Source organism: Micropterus dolomieu, linkage group LG21 (assembly GCF_021292245.1).
Source record: "Micropterus dolomieu isolate WLL.071019.BEF.003 ecotype Adirondacks linkage group LG21, ASM2129224v1, whole genome shotgun sequence".
In the NCBI taxonomy this organism is placed as follows: domain Eukaryota; kingdom Metazoa; phylum Chordata; class Actinopteri; order Centrarchiformes; family Centrarchidae; genus Micropterus; species Micropterus dolomieu.
The window spans coordinates 10,893,217-10,911,284 of NC_060170.1; the positions used below are offsets into that span (position 1 = coordinate 10,893,217).

Below are 18,068 nucleotides of genomic sequence, written 5' to 3' on the forward strand. Positions count from 1 at the left end.
AGTGAGTGAGATACTCCCTGTGGGGAGACGAGATGGGAGACAATCGCAGAAATAAGTGAGTCAGAGAAGCAATTTCACATGGCGTGCTCCACAAGACAGCAAAAAGAGAAATCAAGCATGGACAGACTCATGTTCGTTCTTCCCACCGGCAGACTGTGGCAGTTATTAAAAGCGGAAATGTGAAGCGCCACTAACGTTATGAGAAAAAGTACAGAGCAGCTTCAAGCAAACATACCCACTGAAATCCAAACTGAGGGCACAACAGAAAATAAACATCTACGATCAGTCCACCGGAAAGAGGCTGATAACGCCCAAGTCTATAATGTAAAAATGTTTTACTAAATAAAAAAAGACATTTCAAGCACCTTAATTAGTGTCATGCTGTGCAGCCAGTAACGGTTTAAGTCAAAGCCAAGGCTAAATGCCATGGCTATGAAGACCAATCCGGCAGCACAGTGGCTGCTGTGGCTCTTCTTGCCCGGTGTAAATCTCCTGCCGCCCCTGCAGCCTCGTAACTGGAGCCCCACTGTCTGGGTCCTGCCAGGTGGCACCACACTTGACTATTAACTGGCCTTCACACACGCACACAAGCAGTGTCCCTGTTTGTGTTTGAAAACACTGAGTGTGGCAAAATAGGCATTAGCAGAGGGCATCAACCTAGAATGTGTGGCCATAACTGTTGTCTCTTAAATGTTACTCTCAATTACGACTGTAGGACTTGTCAGAATGGAGACACTTGGAAACAGTGTAGTGTTACTACATAAATTAGATAATGGTGTAATGCACTTTCGGCATTGTATTTCAACATACTATTTCCAGCTAATGAATATTGCAACAATCATAAAATTTTGTACAGTGAAAATACACATGGATTTTTCAGCCTTTTAAGAGGTTTGTAGAGGATATCTTTTTCAGCTGTTTCAGCTTTCTTACTTGGCCATGACCAAAAATCATGGTTCAGCTTTAATGTTTTTGGTTCACGGTTGGACAAGTGGGTCAGAAATCTACTTGTCCAGAGCAACAGCAGAGCGTACACTACCTGCATTACAGCAGACAGAAACATTTTGGGACTAACTGGTGAACATAGTGAAGCATTTGGCAGCTAACAACCTAGATGCGACCCTCAGGAGCTGGTAGATACTAAAAACAGAGCTAAAGAGAACATTTGCCAGGTGACCAGAAACAAAATATCAGTTCTTGCAGGTTTAAAGTGTTTGTCTTTCTCAAATTGATCCATTAGTTAACCATCTTAACGTCCAGCATGTTCAGTTTTTACTTTTGTGCTACTGTCATGTAATATTTTCATAGTGCTGGGTTGTGTGTCCTCAACAACATGGAAAAAACTAGAGCTTGTATTAGAATTTTACTTTATATCAAAACAAAGAAATAAAAGAGAAAAAAACCCCCAAGATGACAAACTACCATTTGTAAAATCTACATTGTTATTTACATGCTTCATTCTTGGCAGCACTCTTTTCATATTTTAACTATCTGTCAGTGCAAGCGAGCAGCTTTTAATGAGATTAAACCCATCCTAGATTATCCTGATGCGATTAGCAGGGGACTAACAGTTAATCCCAGTGATTGGCTTGGTGAAAGCTAAAGCAACACAGAATAAATAATTCACCTGTCGGTTTCAGTATGATCGGACCTATACATATCAGGGAGTGCAGCTGCTTGAAGCTTTCCACCATATTTCTGAGGCACAGCATGATCTTTCTACATTTGATAGGAGCACTGATCTGACCTGACTGGGTGGTGCGCGAGGCTTGTGCTGCGCTCCTTACTAATGGATGAGCCATGTTCTATAAAACAGCAGTGCAATGTTAGAGCCGGCAGAGCTGCTGCATACTACTGCTATTCCAGGTCCTATTTATAGCTTCATGACCTATCTGACATGGGCTGCTACAGTCGGGTTTAATGGCAGCCATCATCACGATCACTTGCTGCTCTACTTTAGTGGTATTTGGTTTAGGATGTTGTAATATTTCTCAGGCAGCAGTTAAGATCGGTGAGCTTGGAGCCCTGGTTGCAGTAAAGAGGAGAGTTTGTTTAGGACTGGCAGATGGAGATGGTAGCTGAGGGGAGGGAGGGGTCATGCGAGAGAAGGCACCCCAGGCACTTGGCAGCTGAAGGCCATGTGCCTGTACTCCTACATGCCTTTAGCACGGGACTCTCATCTGACTCTCTCTCTCTGGTTCTCTTTGACACTCATGAAGATATTTAGATGATAGCAGAGGAGTTGAGACTAATGCTCAGTGGGTTAGGTTAGTTAATAATCCATTATAGCTACAACAAGAAAAGACTAAAGATTTCTTGTTTGTTGTAGCCTAAATACTTGAAGCCATGATGATTCACTGACTCACAAGTCATGAATATTGGTTATGATATTAAACATTTATAAATAATCATAGTTGCAGCCTAGGTGTGTGTGTGTGTGTGTGTGTGTGTGTGTGTGTGTGTGTGTGTGAGAAAGTGAGGAAGAATAAGATACAATGAAAATCTTGTACATAATATTAACAAACACAGCCAGGTTTCTCCTCTGTGTGTAACATCTTCCAACCACCTGACCCCCTTGCAGCAGCAAACGTCTAATGCCAATCCAACACATGTCAAGAGGAAATGTAGGACAGGTCTGTTGGGCGAGGCCTCCGGCCAATCGCAGAGCTTGTTTATTGGCAGTGCTCTCTGGACAGGGGTTTCCAGAGGTTGCTGTATGGCCTGGTTATTTATCATTAGAGAGAGTAGTTGCACTTGTGTGCCTGTGTGTGTACAGGTGTGTGTCTTTATGTGTGTGTGGTGTTTGAGATTCACCTGCATTGCAGTAGCAGGGATCTGACCTGGTTTGGCCAGCCAGCTTTGTGTCAATGTCAAATAACCAGGACAGATGTAGTCACCTTAGTTGAATGCGTATTAAACCTCAGTTTTAAGCCTTTTTATAAAGTCAGATCACCTTAACTGTAATTAAATCCTGATTTGTTGGTAATTCGTACTTTATTCCTACCAATACATGCAGTCTACTTGTATGTTAAGATTTAAAGCAGTATTTCACTTTTATGTGACACGAGGATTTAATTTAATGACCTATATTATGTCTATTGGCATAATTTAGGTTAAATTGAAGGATTACACAAAGCGACACCTTCAACAGGATTAGATAATTTAGGTTTTTGGGGGGGATTGTTTCTTCTATTGTTAATTTGTCTACTAAATCCCATTAGATATTTCTCACAGTGAGATATAATTTCCCCCCAAGGGGTCAAGCTTCACCTTTAATTTAGAAGATGCATTATGACACTGTGTCCCTCAGTCTTGCCATTACATATCTGCTCATGGTTTAAATGTGGCTGCCTCCTGACTTCCCTGATCAGTGTAGTTCATACCTAGCATTTCCCAACTGGCAAGGTTCATGGTAATGCTGTGAATCAAATGTTCAGAACAATGGTTATATCTGGCTGTCTTTGTCTTTTTACATCTCCTCCCCTCTCGAGACTTAAGTCCTCACTGGTGATGATTAACCCAAATGTATTCCTCTCCTCTTTTCTCCTTTCACCTCCTCCCAACATATAGATTCCTGCAGATGTCTCTGAACGATGTCCTTGACTTATACCAATCAGTGAAAACACCTGCTTACCCTCTTTTTTTCCCACTTCCTCTCTCCTTCACCCCACGACCAGTCCTCATCCTCCTTCCTTTCCTGTCCTCTCCTCTCATTTCTTATTTGCCCTGCTACATCAGAGGCACAGGATTGGTATCTGACCGACTGACTTACTAAATTAATATTTTACTGACTCACTGAGCTCTGATTTAAAATTAAATCTTTGGCAAATGCGGTTTAATACTACAGGGCACAGAATTTGCGGGGCAGCAAAACAAACTATTGTAGTTTTTAACAAATAATTCAGGCAATAATTGTCCTTTTCCCATCATTCTGTGAGAGACCATGATTTGACTTCACACTGCACACAGAGAGTCTCATGAGTCTGCAAACAGCAGGGCACAGTGAAAGGAGTTGGTTACCTTGCTGACATTTATAGGTGTGCAGCCCTTCATCTAACAGCTCACTGTGGCTGCTCCTTGTTCCGTTACTCACTGCAATATTTCAAACTGTCGAACATTTTTGAAACTGACCATTGTTTTGTAGATGCAACAACAGGAGCCCGTTCTAATCTCAGTGACAAACATTGCATTTCCTGTGACTACATCATAATATAAGTCAACTCGTGTTTCGTGTTAAAGGCAGGGTAGGTGATGCTGGAGAATCTGGCAACAGACAGCTAGATTTTGAAAGTATCCAGCTGAAAAACAACTAACAAGCTGGCGGGAGCAACGCAGGTGAAAGGGATCAGGACTAATGAGACAGGCAGGCAGAGACAGCAGGGGAAAACCTAAGATACAAGACAGCACAGATGCTAAGTGAGCAAAACTGAACATGCAAATGAGCCATGGAACAAAGAAGGCTAAACAGAAAACACAAGACAAGGAACATAGACAGGAGCAACCAGGAAACAGCACAACACTAAACATGGAACAGATCAGAAATGAGGAAAATACCAAAACACAACACCAGCTGACAGATCATAACCAGATAAATAATAACATCAGGTAGCGGAAGCACACTAAGGTAGCAAGCAAACTATAAACTAAGTCTAAACTAATAGAACAGCAACAGGGAGTCTAAACGCAAGGCGTTAGCAACAAAACAAACAGGGGCCGAACTAATAACACAGAGTGGCTAAGGGAGACAAGATAATAGAACAAACTCAACAGACTAAGATAACTGAAGAAGACAGATTAACACTAGCAGACTGGACACAGGACAACAGACAGGACTGAAACCCAAAACACAACAGACAATATAACAGATACAGAACTGACCAAATAACAAAAAAATACTACTACTACTTTACATTGTAGCAAAGTGTCATTTCTTCAGTGTTGTCACATGAAAAGATATAATTAAATATTTACAAAAATGTGAGGGGTGTACTCACTTTTGTGAGATACTGTAGTTCGTAATATTGCAAATGCAACGGCTTTCATTAGTGGGTCATATGCTCCATAATCATTGTGTTACCTCATTCGGCAATAGATGGTGACTTAACAGACAGTTATATAAATGAAAATCTTAGGGAATATGGAGGATTATGACCCGATACATTTTAAGATATGAAAAAGTGGTGTCTTCACTGTAGGTTTTAGATGTCTCACCTGCACCCATTACCACTGCAACTCTGCACATCATAACTCCCTAACACAGTAACACAAGCCAGTCTATTAGTCCACCAGTTATGTTTTTTCTGTCCATTTGTCAACCCGGCCACGATCCACCTCTTCTTGCAGTCATATGTGCATTTAACCACTACCACATTTCTATTCTCAGCATGTACAAATCCAAAGAAAACACTGACTAGCTGATTAGAAAACTATCTGTATTCAGAACTACAATGGTGGCAACATCACATAAGAACATGATACCTTAGACCATCTTGGCAATTCATTCACTGCCTAAACCTCCACATTGCATCTCACCCCCATGTTATCGCACATAGTGCAGATTGTATGGACAGTTGAGCCTTCTTTATGGGAACAGCAGTCATTACAAAACCTTGTATGAGTGGCGTGCAAACGGCAGATCATATGTCATTCACAGTGTTGGCTCTAGGTTTATCTTCCATTGATCCAGCCAGCCTGATAAAGCTGGGATGAAGGACCTGAATAGCGACCTTCCTTGTTACAGAGGTTGTAAATCTCATTTCAAGTCAATCTCCAGCTGTAAATCCCAAGACAAGTTCTGTGTTACCCCTGCTGTTTTCCAATCCCAGAAGCACGGTTACTCATTTATATCACTTTCTTTGTTTCTATGCCAAATAATAAAAACAGAATACGGTATGTCTTTGTCAGCGTTATTGAAACAACTACAGGGAACTTTCTTTTTTGTGTTGATTCTGGCCCCTGTGGACAAAAGCAGTTGTTTCCTCCTGTAGTAAAGATGTTGATCAGGCTAGCACATGCGTTTGGTTTGGAAGCAAGTGAAAGAAAGATGCAACTTATTTTAAAACTATTTTTATTGATTTTGTAATTTGAGAATTTTAAAACCTCAGTCTTTTTTTTTTATTTTTTATTTTTTTTTCAGAAACAAAAATCCCCCCCCCCTAACATTTGTTATGTGTAGTGATGAGACCTCACCAAGATAACATGACATAATGACCTTTTAGTACTTTGAACAAAAGTGCGGCTGATTATGTCAGCTGATTGCGGTGTTTTGTGGCATTCCAACAACACCTGAGTGCCTTCTGTTGGACACACTGTGGAACGACAACACTCAGAACATGATTGAAGAATCCGTCCCTCCGTTTCTTTTTTAATTGTCATTTATCGGCTGATATAAACACAGGTACCAATTTATCTGCAATTAGCCCATTTATTTGTGGCTATGCAAGATTAATAACGGTAATATAATGATGGTGAAACAAAGTAAACTTATTTTGGTACCATTCATACACCTAGGTTACATGTAAACCTACAACTGACATCAAAACATCAAAGCGCTTTTACACTGCACGTCACATTCACCTCATTCACATGCAAGGTGCAACTGCTCGTCAGAAAGAAACTAATCATTCACTCACACTCAAGACATCAAAGGGACACCCTTCAGGAGCACGTTGGGGCTGAGTATCTTGCCCAATGAAACTGGGGATCGAACCGCCGGTCTTCTGATAACTGGTCTCTAGACCACAGCCGCAAATAAAAATTCCACTTCAGCCTTCAGTCATGCAGTCCTTCAAAAATGAGTAATGTCAGCAGATGCCACTGACAGAATGAAATGCAATGCTTGTGGTATGGCATGTTTTCCACCATTTGACGTTGTGGTATGATGAATAACATATCTGGGAGTGTTCAACACCAGTGGACCGTTTTTTAAAACCCGGGATTAAGCAAGTCGCAGAGAGTTTAGCTGGAGTGAAAGCATGGCAGCACTCTGTGAGGAAACTGTAAAGATGTGATCCTTTGCGGACAATAGTCTTACTTGGGGTGCTAACCCATGGTTCGTCTTTCCCAGTTTCTCAGCACACTGATAAACTGCAAAGAGATAAATCTAATTTTTACATTTTATCCCATTAACAGTGTCCGAAATGCCGTTTTTAATAAAGTAACTAACAAACGAATAGGAAAAAAAAATCAGTTTGTCAATAACATCCTCCAAAACCAAAATTAAAAATTCAAGAACAAAATCAATAGTGTGAGAAAAAACAAAAACAGCAACCAGGCTGTGTGCATATTAATCACGTTTTTTTCTCCTTACTTCCTCCCCCTTCTGTCCCCTCTTCAACACTCCTCCACTCCTGTCTCCGCCTCGCTCCTCTCATCTTCTGAGACTATAATCACTGGGCTTACACTTCACTGTCACTCCTCAATGCCTGCGTGAATCTGTGGGCTTCTGTATTTGTGTGCCTGCATGTAGCTACTGTACGTGTTTACAGTACGTGTGCATTTGTGTGTTGCTCTGCGCTGTGTTCTGCAGGCCTGCACATTCGGGGTGGTCAACCCCCTGGGGTGGGTGGGTGTGTTTGTGTGTGTTTGTATGTATGTGGGCTAAGATTGCTGCTTGCTTGATAACCATGGAATCCATGTTGGTTAGCATCATTAAGCTGTTATATAAGCGTACATGTGCACACATGTGAATAGGCTACATAATCTACATACGTGTTTATCGGACAACAAGTTAGCAGGCCTGTATTCTGGCTCACAGGGAATGATATTAAAATAATGTTGCTTTCTTAACACGATATGTTTTCTGTTAACCTTATGAAACCCCACAACCCGCCACCACATTTACTTAAAAAAATCTCCAAAAATACACCCTTTATCATAGTCAGAAGCTATAAAAACAGAAATGATCTTCTGTTTCTTACATTTCCGATGGTCCTGGATAACATCTTAGATGAACGCTTTCATCAGAAAAAAACTACCAAATCTAAGCTTCAAATTGTGACCTTTGATTCAAAAATTTCCCCAGAAGATTATTATATTTATATACTATATCTATATACAGATAGATGGATGGATATATAATAAGATTTTTTTTAAGTGTAACTGTTCAACTACCTTTTTGGTACAGTATGATAGAAACAGGTTTAAAGGTGAAAAGTATAAATTGAAGTTTGTTTTGGAAACATAATATGTTTAGATGTGGAGCTGACCCCTAGTAGTGCTGTGGAGCAGTTTCATATTATCCTCATATTCAGGTTCATCATTTTATTTAGGGTTGAACAGGTTTATGTGGTTTCATTTTCAAATACACCATATTTTTTGTCATACTGCACATTGCTGCAGCTCCTCTTTTCACCCTTTGTTGAATGCTTCATTTTAGCTATGGAGTGATGCATCTCACCTCTACATGATCTTTGTTGGGAGTTGCACATGCGCAGTTCCTAGTTAAGGACTACTAGCCAATCAGAAGCAGAGTAGGGCGGGTCCTGAAAAGCCGGTAAACAGGGCTTCAGTTCAGCTGTAGATGTTCCCCTTACCAGCTTAGCAACATGGACTGGAGCAAGATTTTCAGAGTGGTGAGTTATTAATCTGTAACAAATAAAGTTTTAACTGAGCTCTGTCTCTACATCACAGTAACAACTTTATGTCCATTGACTGCTTGGAGGGTAGCGAGTGCTTGGAAGGGACAGGAGAGGCAGCAAGCAGACGTCTTGTGCTGCAGCTCAGTGTGTTTTTCCACCTGTGTTTTTGAGGACGTGTCTGACTAGGCGCTAGGTGAGCATTATGACGCGTGTTTCACTGTGACGTCACAGCAGAAGTAAAGGCTGGACTATAAACGAGCTGTTTTCAGGCAGTTCAGAGCAGAGTTTTCTGTGGGAGATGGGAACTCCTTTTGGGGTGGACTTTGGGCATTTTCACTTTGCAACCTATTACGTGCACAAAAAAGGTATATAACTCAATAAAGGAGAGGGAAAAAGCCAAAAAGCACAATAAGACCTCTTTAAGTTAATCCAGTGAACTCTTGAAGCACATATCATTTTTTAATCATGAATCTAACTAGGGCTGAGCAAAAAAACATCATATTGAGTTTATGTTGAAATATATTATGTGTCACAGTGTTAGTGGAAATGGTAATTTTTGCGTTTAATTTTCACTGAAAAAAATATAACAATCACGACATATCTGTAGCAGCACAATGCATCATTTATCGCTCCTGATTAATTGTCGAGCCCTAAATCTGACCTTTCTTTGTTTGGTTTGAGTGGATTAAACGATACTTTCTCGTCCCCACACAAAGTTGTTTTGCCTTAATAAAACTGGGTCTGGCTTTGGAGAAGTGTGTTGTTTTTTTTTTGTCTTTTGTTTGTATTGAAATGGCACAACGAAGACATGACTATAGGGAGATGAAGCAGACATTTGCAGTGTGCCTGATATTGCACATCCATTTGTTGATTTCTGCCCCCATGTTAACTTTGAATGCTCATTTCAATAGATGGATTGAAAGCACTGCTTTACCTTTAATTTATTTGTTGTCAATCTATCCATTCATCCGGGAAGCACCAATGATCTTGTCAAAACCTGGAGAAACAACTCATTTTATTTCAGGTTTTATAGAATTTACGCCCACTGGGTAGATCTACATACTGAAGTTAAGTGTGTGTGTGTGTGTGTGTGTGTGTGTGTGTGTGTGTGTGTGTGTGTCAGATCTCACAGTGGATTTTTGTAAAACTTTGAAATAGCATATCTCAGTCACCACAGTGTTTTGACATTTTCACATTTAACCTGATTGTCCCAAGCGGGCTGCTAGAATATCAGGTCATAATGAGATAGCGTATGCAGTCATACTATAAGAATAACTCCTCATTATCTCTCTTTCTCTTTTTCTCTACCTCCGTTGCCCTTCAGATCACCAGAAGTTGGAGCGAGAGGCTCGGATTTGTCGCCTCTTGAAACACCCCAACATCGGTGAGGCCATGTCTTTCTATTTTCCTCTTACCACCGACATTTGTCTGATTAAATAATAGAACTTTTATCAAAATGAAACCCAACTATTACCCGTACTTCAAAATAAAAATCTATTTGTTGTTGTTTTGATTTTGCAGAACATCCATTCATTACATCTTATCACAAAATAAATCACCTGTGTACTACCTTGTGTAAAGTGAAATAATTTTGTTAGTATTACCTTAAAACGTAAAACGAAAGACTATTAGAATGACTATAAGAAAAAATATAAGAAGTAATACACAGTACTATAATACTAGCAGTGTTTTACTGCTGCTGCTACTAAGTATTAATTCCATAACTTGCGATTCAGAGTTGCACTGAAAAGACAGATGCAGACAGATGTTATGTTTAACTGAGTCTGAAGCACAACGACTGGGTTAGAGGAGAGCGACTAATTTTAAAAGCCATCGCTTTAAACCATGTAGGCGGTGACTTAGAGCATGTTCAGTGGTGTAACTGGGACACTGGGCTGCTTGTCATCATAGAAACAGATCATATGATTGTGATGTTTATTGCAGCTTGAGTAATATCTGCTGCGTCCAATCAGAGTGCTATGGGCGGAACATTGAGCAAGACGACAGAGAGGCGACTACATACAGAGAGAGGCGGCTACATCAGAGCCAAAGTAGCGCATTTTAAAATTAATTTGACTCAATTCCGTAAAATGATCCGAGCATGACTCAAAACCACAGTATGATCCGAACCGTGAGTTTTGTGACCACTGGGAATTGTGGGCATTTGTGGGTCTCTGTAAATAATATTACAAAGAGTACAGTCTAGACCTGTGATAACTTTAGTTATGAATTGGCGTTAATTATAATTAAATTGGATTGAAATGAATTGAAAGTGTATCCTAATATCCATCTATTTCTGTTGATTAAGTAGACCAGAGTAAGTATTGCCAGAATCCCTTTTCATACTGTAAATATATATGATGTAAGACTCAATTATTTTGACTCCCTGTGGTTTCTACCCCTCACCCACTCGCACTCCCTCTTGATCTCTCGTTTATCTTTTTTTATTCTCCTAGTTAAAATGCAGCACAGTTACCCTGTGTAATCAGAAATGCATTTTCAAAAACAGTTTATAGTTTCCAGCTATGCTCAGACAGGGAACTCCTAATAAAACACAATAAAATAACAACAAATATCCTGAGAAACAGACATTTAAGTCCTAATCTGTGTATCTTTCTCCTCCAGTTCGCCTTCATGACAGTATATCAGAGGAGGGCTTCCACTACCTCCTGTTTGACTTGTAAGTCGTCCTCCTCTCTTTCCCCACCCCTGCCTACATATACAATTACATAACTCTCTCTTCCTATATTACCCCACCACCACCCACACCCTCCACATCCATCTCTTGGCATTCCCTCTAGTTTCCATGGTAACGGTGTGGAAAGGGGGAGGTTTGGGGGAAGAGGGGTACCGTAGGAAACAAGTGATGAAGTATGAATCCTTGCTTTATAGCCCCCCCCCCCCCCGACCTCCTTCCAATCCAAGCATCCCAATTTGAATAAGTGTGTGTGTGTGTGTGTGTGTGTGTGTGTGTGTGCAGGGTGACCGGAGGTGAACTGTTTGAGGACATCGTAGCCAGAGAGTATTACAGCGAGGCCGACGCCAGGTAGGAACACAGCTGTTACTCCTGTGTGTGTGAAAGGGCTTCTCCTTGTCCTTAAATGGTCTGTGTCTTCTGTTGTCTTCTCTCGTCTGTTCTTTCTTAGTTTTACATATTTCTCCTTTTCTTATGTGACTCTTACGCTTCACTCTCTTTTCTACTCTTCAATCCTCTTCTTCTCACCTTCCTCTTTAACTCTACTTTCTGCTCTGCTCTGTCTTTTCTTTTCCTGTTTTCTGCTCCTCACATCCCTTCTGTGCATGTTTTCTTATTCTTTGCTCATATTTTTTAAAAGGTTTGTCTTCTGTCGTTCCAGCTGTTTCCCTTTCTCTCTTTCTGTTAACTTCTAAGTCAACCTCCTATTTTCATATCATCACCATATGTTTTCTTTTCTCTGTACTTCTTTTCCTCCTCCTTCATTTTTCGCTGTTACTCCTCTGGCCTTTACTTTCAGTACTTCACCTCTCACTCTGACACAGGAGCAATGTGTCTTTATGTCCTATCCGAGGTTTGACCAATATGGGTTTTGAAAGCCAAATCAGATTTTTAAAATGCCGCTTTTTCGGGTTTTCAGTTGTGAAAAGTGCAGTGGTCCCAGAGTCTATTTTGGACTGGACAGTGGCCCATTTCAGTAAAATTGACATTGAATGGGAGTTAAGAGTCTGTGAGTTAGTGCCTCAAATTGCAGCACATCTAATATCTTGTAGTAAATATTAAGCTACCAACAGAGTTCTGTTTGTAATAAATGGACAAGTGATTTCTGCAGTGGATAACACGCCACAGCGAGAAGCACTGAACCTCAGGACATAACAATTACCTCGCTAATAATAGTAAAAACTACATTGTTTCTCACATTGAAGGTCGCTGATATTTGGAAAAATACCAACAAACTCTTATTGGTCAATCCTTAAGTATGTGTCTCTTAAATTATCCAATTAGCTTGACTGGTGCAGGTGGTCTAGGGTGTCCCCCTACTATGTACTGTATTTCCACCTTCATTTCCCCCCATTTGCTTTCCCTTAGTCAAACAGCAGGAGAGATAAAAATAAGTATGTAAGCAGAACAAAACAAATGGCCACCTATAGTGTTTCTGTCTGTGTGGACAGTCTCACCTTCGCTATTTCTTTTCTTTTCTTCATTTTCATTCAGCCCTCTTCTTTACTTTCTTTTTCACCCTCACCCCCCTGCCACTACCCATGTTGTTTTATATCTCACTCCCACCACACGTGCTGACTCATCGACACACATAAGTTCATTTTAACCAATGACTGAAGAGGGAATGGAGTAGTGGGGGGGTGTGGGGTGGGTGGACAGACAGTAGGCTGACAGAAGAGTGTGAGAGATACTTAAAAATGACAGTTGTGATGTGGGTGTTAGTCCATTCAGTTAAAACCACTTACTAAACTAAATAGTCCGATATTGTAGAAATGCATGCCAATATGACGCAGTAAATGGTTGTCTTCAGCCCTTGTCTCTACCCAACCATTTGACTTGTAGCTTGAGTGAACAGTGAACTTGGGTAACTTGAGCAAACTGTTATCTAATCAACTGACATTGTAACCAGTTTGTATTACATTCATTCAAAATGCTTCCAGTCTTAAATGTCCGTTATGTAACATTTGATGAAAGAATGATTTTCAGTTTACGTAACTGAGAAATTAGATTTTCTGATGAATCTACTGAAAAATGTCTCTTTGATATCCTTGGGTAGAAAGTGACCCCAGAGCTGTAGTGCACAGTTTACTGACATCACATTACTTGATTGCTGGGTAATGAAGTCCTCAAAATCTACTTGGCCTGATTGTTGTGTACAACAAGTAGTCTAAAAACAATTCAGTTTGGGGCAAGAGTGGCATGCTTTGGCTCACAGCTCAGCTTTTAGTCAGTTCAGTAAGCTCCATCATCAATTAAATCAAGCTTGATATGGCCTAGATTATTCGGTCTAGAATTCATTTTTGATCTGGTTTTAATGAAGTATTCAGTAAAATGTTGTTTTGAAGACAGTTGTTGCTGCCATGCCTCGCAGCAGCAACAACTGAGTAGCAATGAGGCACACATGTCACTCACAGCAGTCTATAATTTGTTCTCTTTGATGCAAACACACAAATAGTGACTTCTAGAAAATATAAAACAAACTGTATGAGGGTATGAAGAGGGTATAAACACACAATTAAAGTTTTTATGACCTTTAAACCCATTTGCAGCTACCAGAAAACTTAAAAGTACAGCTACAGCTCTCTGCTCCCTTTCTAGAGTCTTTGTTGATTTTTAACCACCAACAGAAATTGTGAGGAAGACCTAGACATAATCAAATTATTTTTTCACTTGTATCCTTCAGTAAAAGCAAAGCAAATCAATACCATTATGATTGTTCAATATGTGGAAAATGTCTTCCCGAACAAATCTTTAGCTTAATGCAACTTATTCATTAACAGTAAGAGTGTGCTAGTGTATAAATACCAACTGCATGAGATGTCAACATATATAGTTACAACTAGAAGCCCCCCCTTTAATGTATTAAATGATTATGACAGCACATCTGAAAGATGTATAATACAGAAATCTGACTTTCATTCACTAAATCTGCGTTCTGATGGATGACTCAAACTGTTCAAGAAAAAATAGACAGCCTGACTCACACATTTTATACCCAAATCAGAGAGAAAGAGTGTGTGTGAGAGAGAGAAAATATTTTCACTGTAATTGATATGAAATTATACACATAAAGCAATGAAAAAATATCAGTTGTAGCTCTGTTGGGCTGTGTTGTTTCACACCAATGATAAGGATCTTTATATCATACTGGCCTCAGTATGTATAGACAATTCCCATCATTAATAAGAGATTACTGTATTGCAAAAACATCTTTCCTTATGTTTTTGCTCTCCTGCACCTTGGAGGACGTGCAAAGCTGTAACAGATTTGTTGCCCTTTTACACTGGCAGGCTTCAGCTGTGCCTGGGTTAGTCGCTCAAACCATAAGTGGCAATGTCCAAAATAGGCTGGCTTATTCTGTTTGTGGATTGTACAAGGCGGTCATTAATCTTTTGCCTAAGTTAACTGATTTCAGTTTGCTAATTATCTAGGATTTTTGCTTGTTCATCTCCTGTGTGCTCAGGAGAATCGTTGTTTTGTCAAAACTGCATATTTAGCAGTCTCTAACAACTGCCAGCAAATATCTCCTGATGCCGAGGAACTTGTGTTTTGGCTTTGGTCCAGTCATTTTTGCCAGCTAACAAAGGCTGAAGTGATGCACAAGACGTCCATGCTTGATGGGCTGTAGCCAGCTCATTTAATGGAAATCTTAATGTGCGTGCTTATAATTATTATTTTTTTTTCCGTTTTGCAAACAGAGTTACAGTAATTTACTCTTTGTGTGTGTGTGTGTGTGTGTGAATGTGTGCGTGTGTGTGCAGGCCATGTAGCTACCATATGCTATAGTGCTAATAACTGCTTATCTAAACTCCCTAGTGATTGATGCATTTCCCACCCACCTTGTAACCCTTGCAATACTCATCCTTGGCTCATGTACACACACACACACACACACACACACACACACACACACACACACACACATAGACACACACTCACTTTCTTTTCCCCTCCCTTCTGAATGCCAGTCATCCAGGCCAGTCCCTCCCACCATCCCACCCTCACTCCCTCAGAGACCTGCAAGAAGTGGGACTTTAATTAGCTGCGATAATTAGCCTCACACACACTCTCGTGCAGTCACACAGACCCCAAACTGTGCTTCATCACACCTTGCTGCACACACACCTATGTCAGAATCTTTCACACTTTTTCCTCAGTAATTTGATTGGATTGAGACCATTATGAGTAGAGTGAATTACACCTAAAGCTGTATGAAGGATGTTTTCCTCACTAGGGAGCTGGCAGACTCAAAAACAAAGTCCCACAAACACAGCACTGTTGATTTATTGAATTATTTTCGCTAACATGTTAGCAAACCCTTACCTGCACACACATTCAGGATACACAGAAACATGAGCTTCCTTCTGAACACCTGATGAACGTAAGTCTAATATTCACACAGCACTGCTTTTGTCCACCAACCTTTGACCAAAATATCTCTCTAGTCTTTAGCTACTAGATGCTGCCATGGATAGTTTATGCTTGAGTTTCCATGGTGAACTATTTAACAAGATCATTTTGTTGTTTTTACGTCCTCACATTTAATTATTTTGTCACACAGCACTGAAAGCATGGCAGGAAACATAAATTGTTCCTGTCCTGATTCTGTTTTGCAAGGCAACACAAGCTTGGACATGCTTTATTTCAAGTCCAGTGTGTATTTGAATATTGAAAGCAAACACAGGCATATGAGAGGTACGTGAGGTGCCCTCTCTTGACATACAGACTGGTTCTGTGTTTGGTTTTCCTCCCAGTGTCTTTTTACTTCCCTGCAGAGAACAGTGGGACACTGTAGCTCAAAGTGCTGAGCAAGTCGCATATTTTGGCAAGTGTGACAAGGGCTGCACTTTTTTTCCCTCTTTGCCCCACCAGGAGTTCATCAACAGACGAGTCCTTTGGAATGACATAATGGTTTTGGACAGGGAGATATTGGAGGCACACAAAAACAGGCAAACAAAGGAGTGTTCTCCTCTTTCTAAATGCCATACATAACGGGTCACTGACAGGTCAAGCAATGTGTCCATGTATGCTTACGGTAAAGTTTATTTTTTCTTTCACTTTATATCATAGAGTAAAAGTCAGCGAATACTGATAACTGTGTGACCCATGCACAATGAAACAGCTGAACCACACAAGCAAAGGTTTTGTTTGTCCTGTACACCCGTCTATGCGGTCCTGTAGTTTTACCATCATTAACAGTTTGAGTCATCCATCTCAGGGAGGTTCTGCAATTAAGGGGAACGAGGTCTGCATCATTTGTTGGTGATGATGAGAAGTGATATTTACTTAAGCAGCTTAAGCAGACGATTCAGCAAATCATCTGGTCAGTTTATGTGAAGGTTCTTTCTTTACTCCCTCGGTGCACAAGGCTCTTACTTTAAAGCTATTTTACTCTCTTGCTTGCTTTGGATCATTGTTCACAAGTGAGTGGTGTGATTAGTGATCACTCGTAACCACACCTAGCGTAATTTCACAGCACACTGACACACCCTGAAGTACACTACGTCACTGCAGCAAGGTGAGAAGTTAAATAAGTCTGAAAAAGGATTATATAGAATTTCCTGACAGGTGCCACTGCCGCATGACAATTTACTTCTCAAGGTTTCTGTTACAAAACCTATAAAACCTCATGGTAGAATAAGGTTTAAATAAGGAAATGAATGCAGTCAGTAGGAAGTCATGTTTTATTATAGATTTTTGTGTATAGAAGTGTGTGTGTGTGTGTTTATTAGCAAGCATGCACATATATCTCTCATTCTCTCTCTCTCAGTCCTCCCACTCACTAGACACTGTGTGGGTGTGGATCCTGCAGGCTGCCTGTCTCTTTGCGCCTGCTATTAGTCACATATTCTGCACATTACACTTTCTCAGTGCACCAAGCCTACATACACACATAGTTAAATGTACACACACACGCGCACTCACACGATAGAGTGCGTTAGGTATGTTACGTATCTCCTGCAGTGCACACACCTTTTAGTGATGGAAAAATAGCCTGGCACCAGCCCACCAGTCTTCTATGATTCAGTTTCATCCTATTCATAAGTTCTATTTCTTGTATTGTTATCTCTCTTTGCTCTTCAAAAGCTCCCTATCTTCTCTTTCACAATCTTTCACCTTTTTTCTTTGGGTTTCCTCCTCTCCTCTCCTCACTTCTCCTCTCCTTTGTCAGTGTTGTTGTGATATTTGTCTGGCAGGTTGTTCTCCTGTGGCTGCTCTTGTCTCTCATCATGTTTTAAAAAAGCAAAACGAAACGTTTTTGTCTCCTCCATCCACATTAACCCATCACTCCCCTTCCAACTTCTGTCTGCATCAATCTCCCTCTCCTTCACCACTCTCTTGTCTTCCGCCTGTTATCTGTCATCTCCTCCTCCTCATTTCTTCTGACATGTCATTTGGCCTCGCCTAATCCAACCTGCCATTTTCTCATCTTCAATTTGTCGTATTCATCTTGCACTGGCGCTGCCCATCACTCTGTTCACCTGTCAGCCTCTTCCTTCTCCTTCATCCCCCCCTTGCATTTCTCCACCTTAATCCTTTTCTGTCTCTGATCCATCCATCTGCAACCCTATTTTCACTCCCCCTCCACTCCCACCATCCCTCCTCTCTCTGTTTTGTCTTCACAGTCACTGTATCCATCAGATTCTAGACAGTGTCCATCACATTCACCAACATGACATAGTGCACAGAGACCTGAAGGTTAGTATTTGTAGAGGAGCACCTGGACCCCCCCCCCCCCCCCCCCCCCCCCCCCCCCCGCCTGCTTCCTTTCCTTCCTCCGTCCCTTTCCTCCC

The 18,068-nt window shown here is 40.7% G+C and overlaps 1 protein-coding gene across 3 annotated transcripts in view; it reads left to right on the plus strand.

Annotated features, from left to right (window-relative positions):
- camk2b1 (calcium/calmodulin-dependent protein kinase (CaM kinase) II beta 1) overlaps positions 1-18,068 on the plus strand; it is a 78,145-nt gene that overhangs the window by 9,135 nt on the left and 50,942 nt on the right. For all 3 annotated transcript variants that reach the window (XM_046034424.1, XM_046034427.1, XM_046034428.1), the window contains exons 3-6: positions 9,904-9,963; positions 11,205-11,259; positions 11,560-11,625; positions 17,901-17,973. In XM_046034424.1, the coding sequence (XP_045890380.1) occupies positions 9,904-9,963; positions 11,205-11,259; positions 11,560-11,625; positions 17,901-17,973 (254 nt within the window). The remainder of the gene's footprint in view (positions 1-9,903; positions 9,964-11,204; positions 11,260-11,559; positions 11,626-17,900; positions 17,974-18,068) is intronic.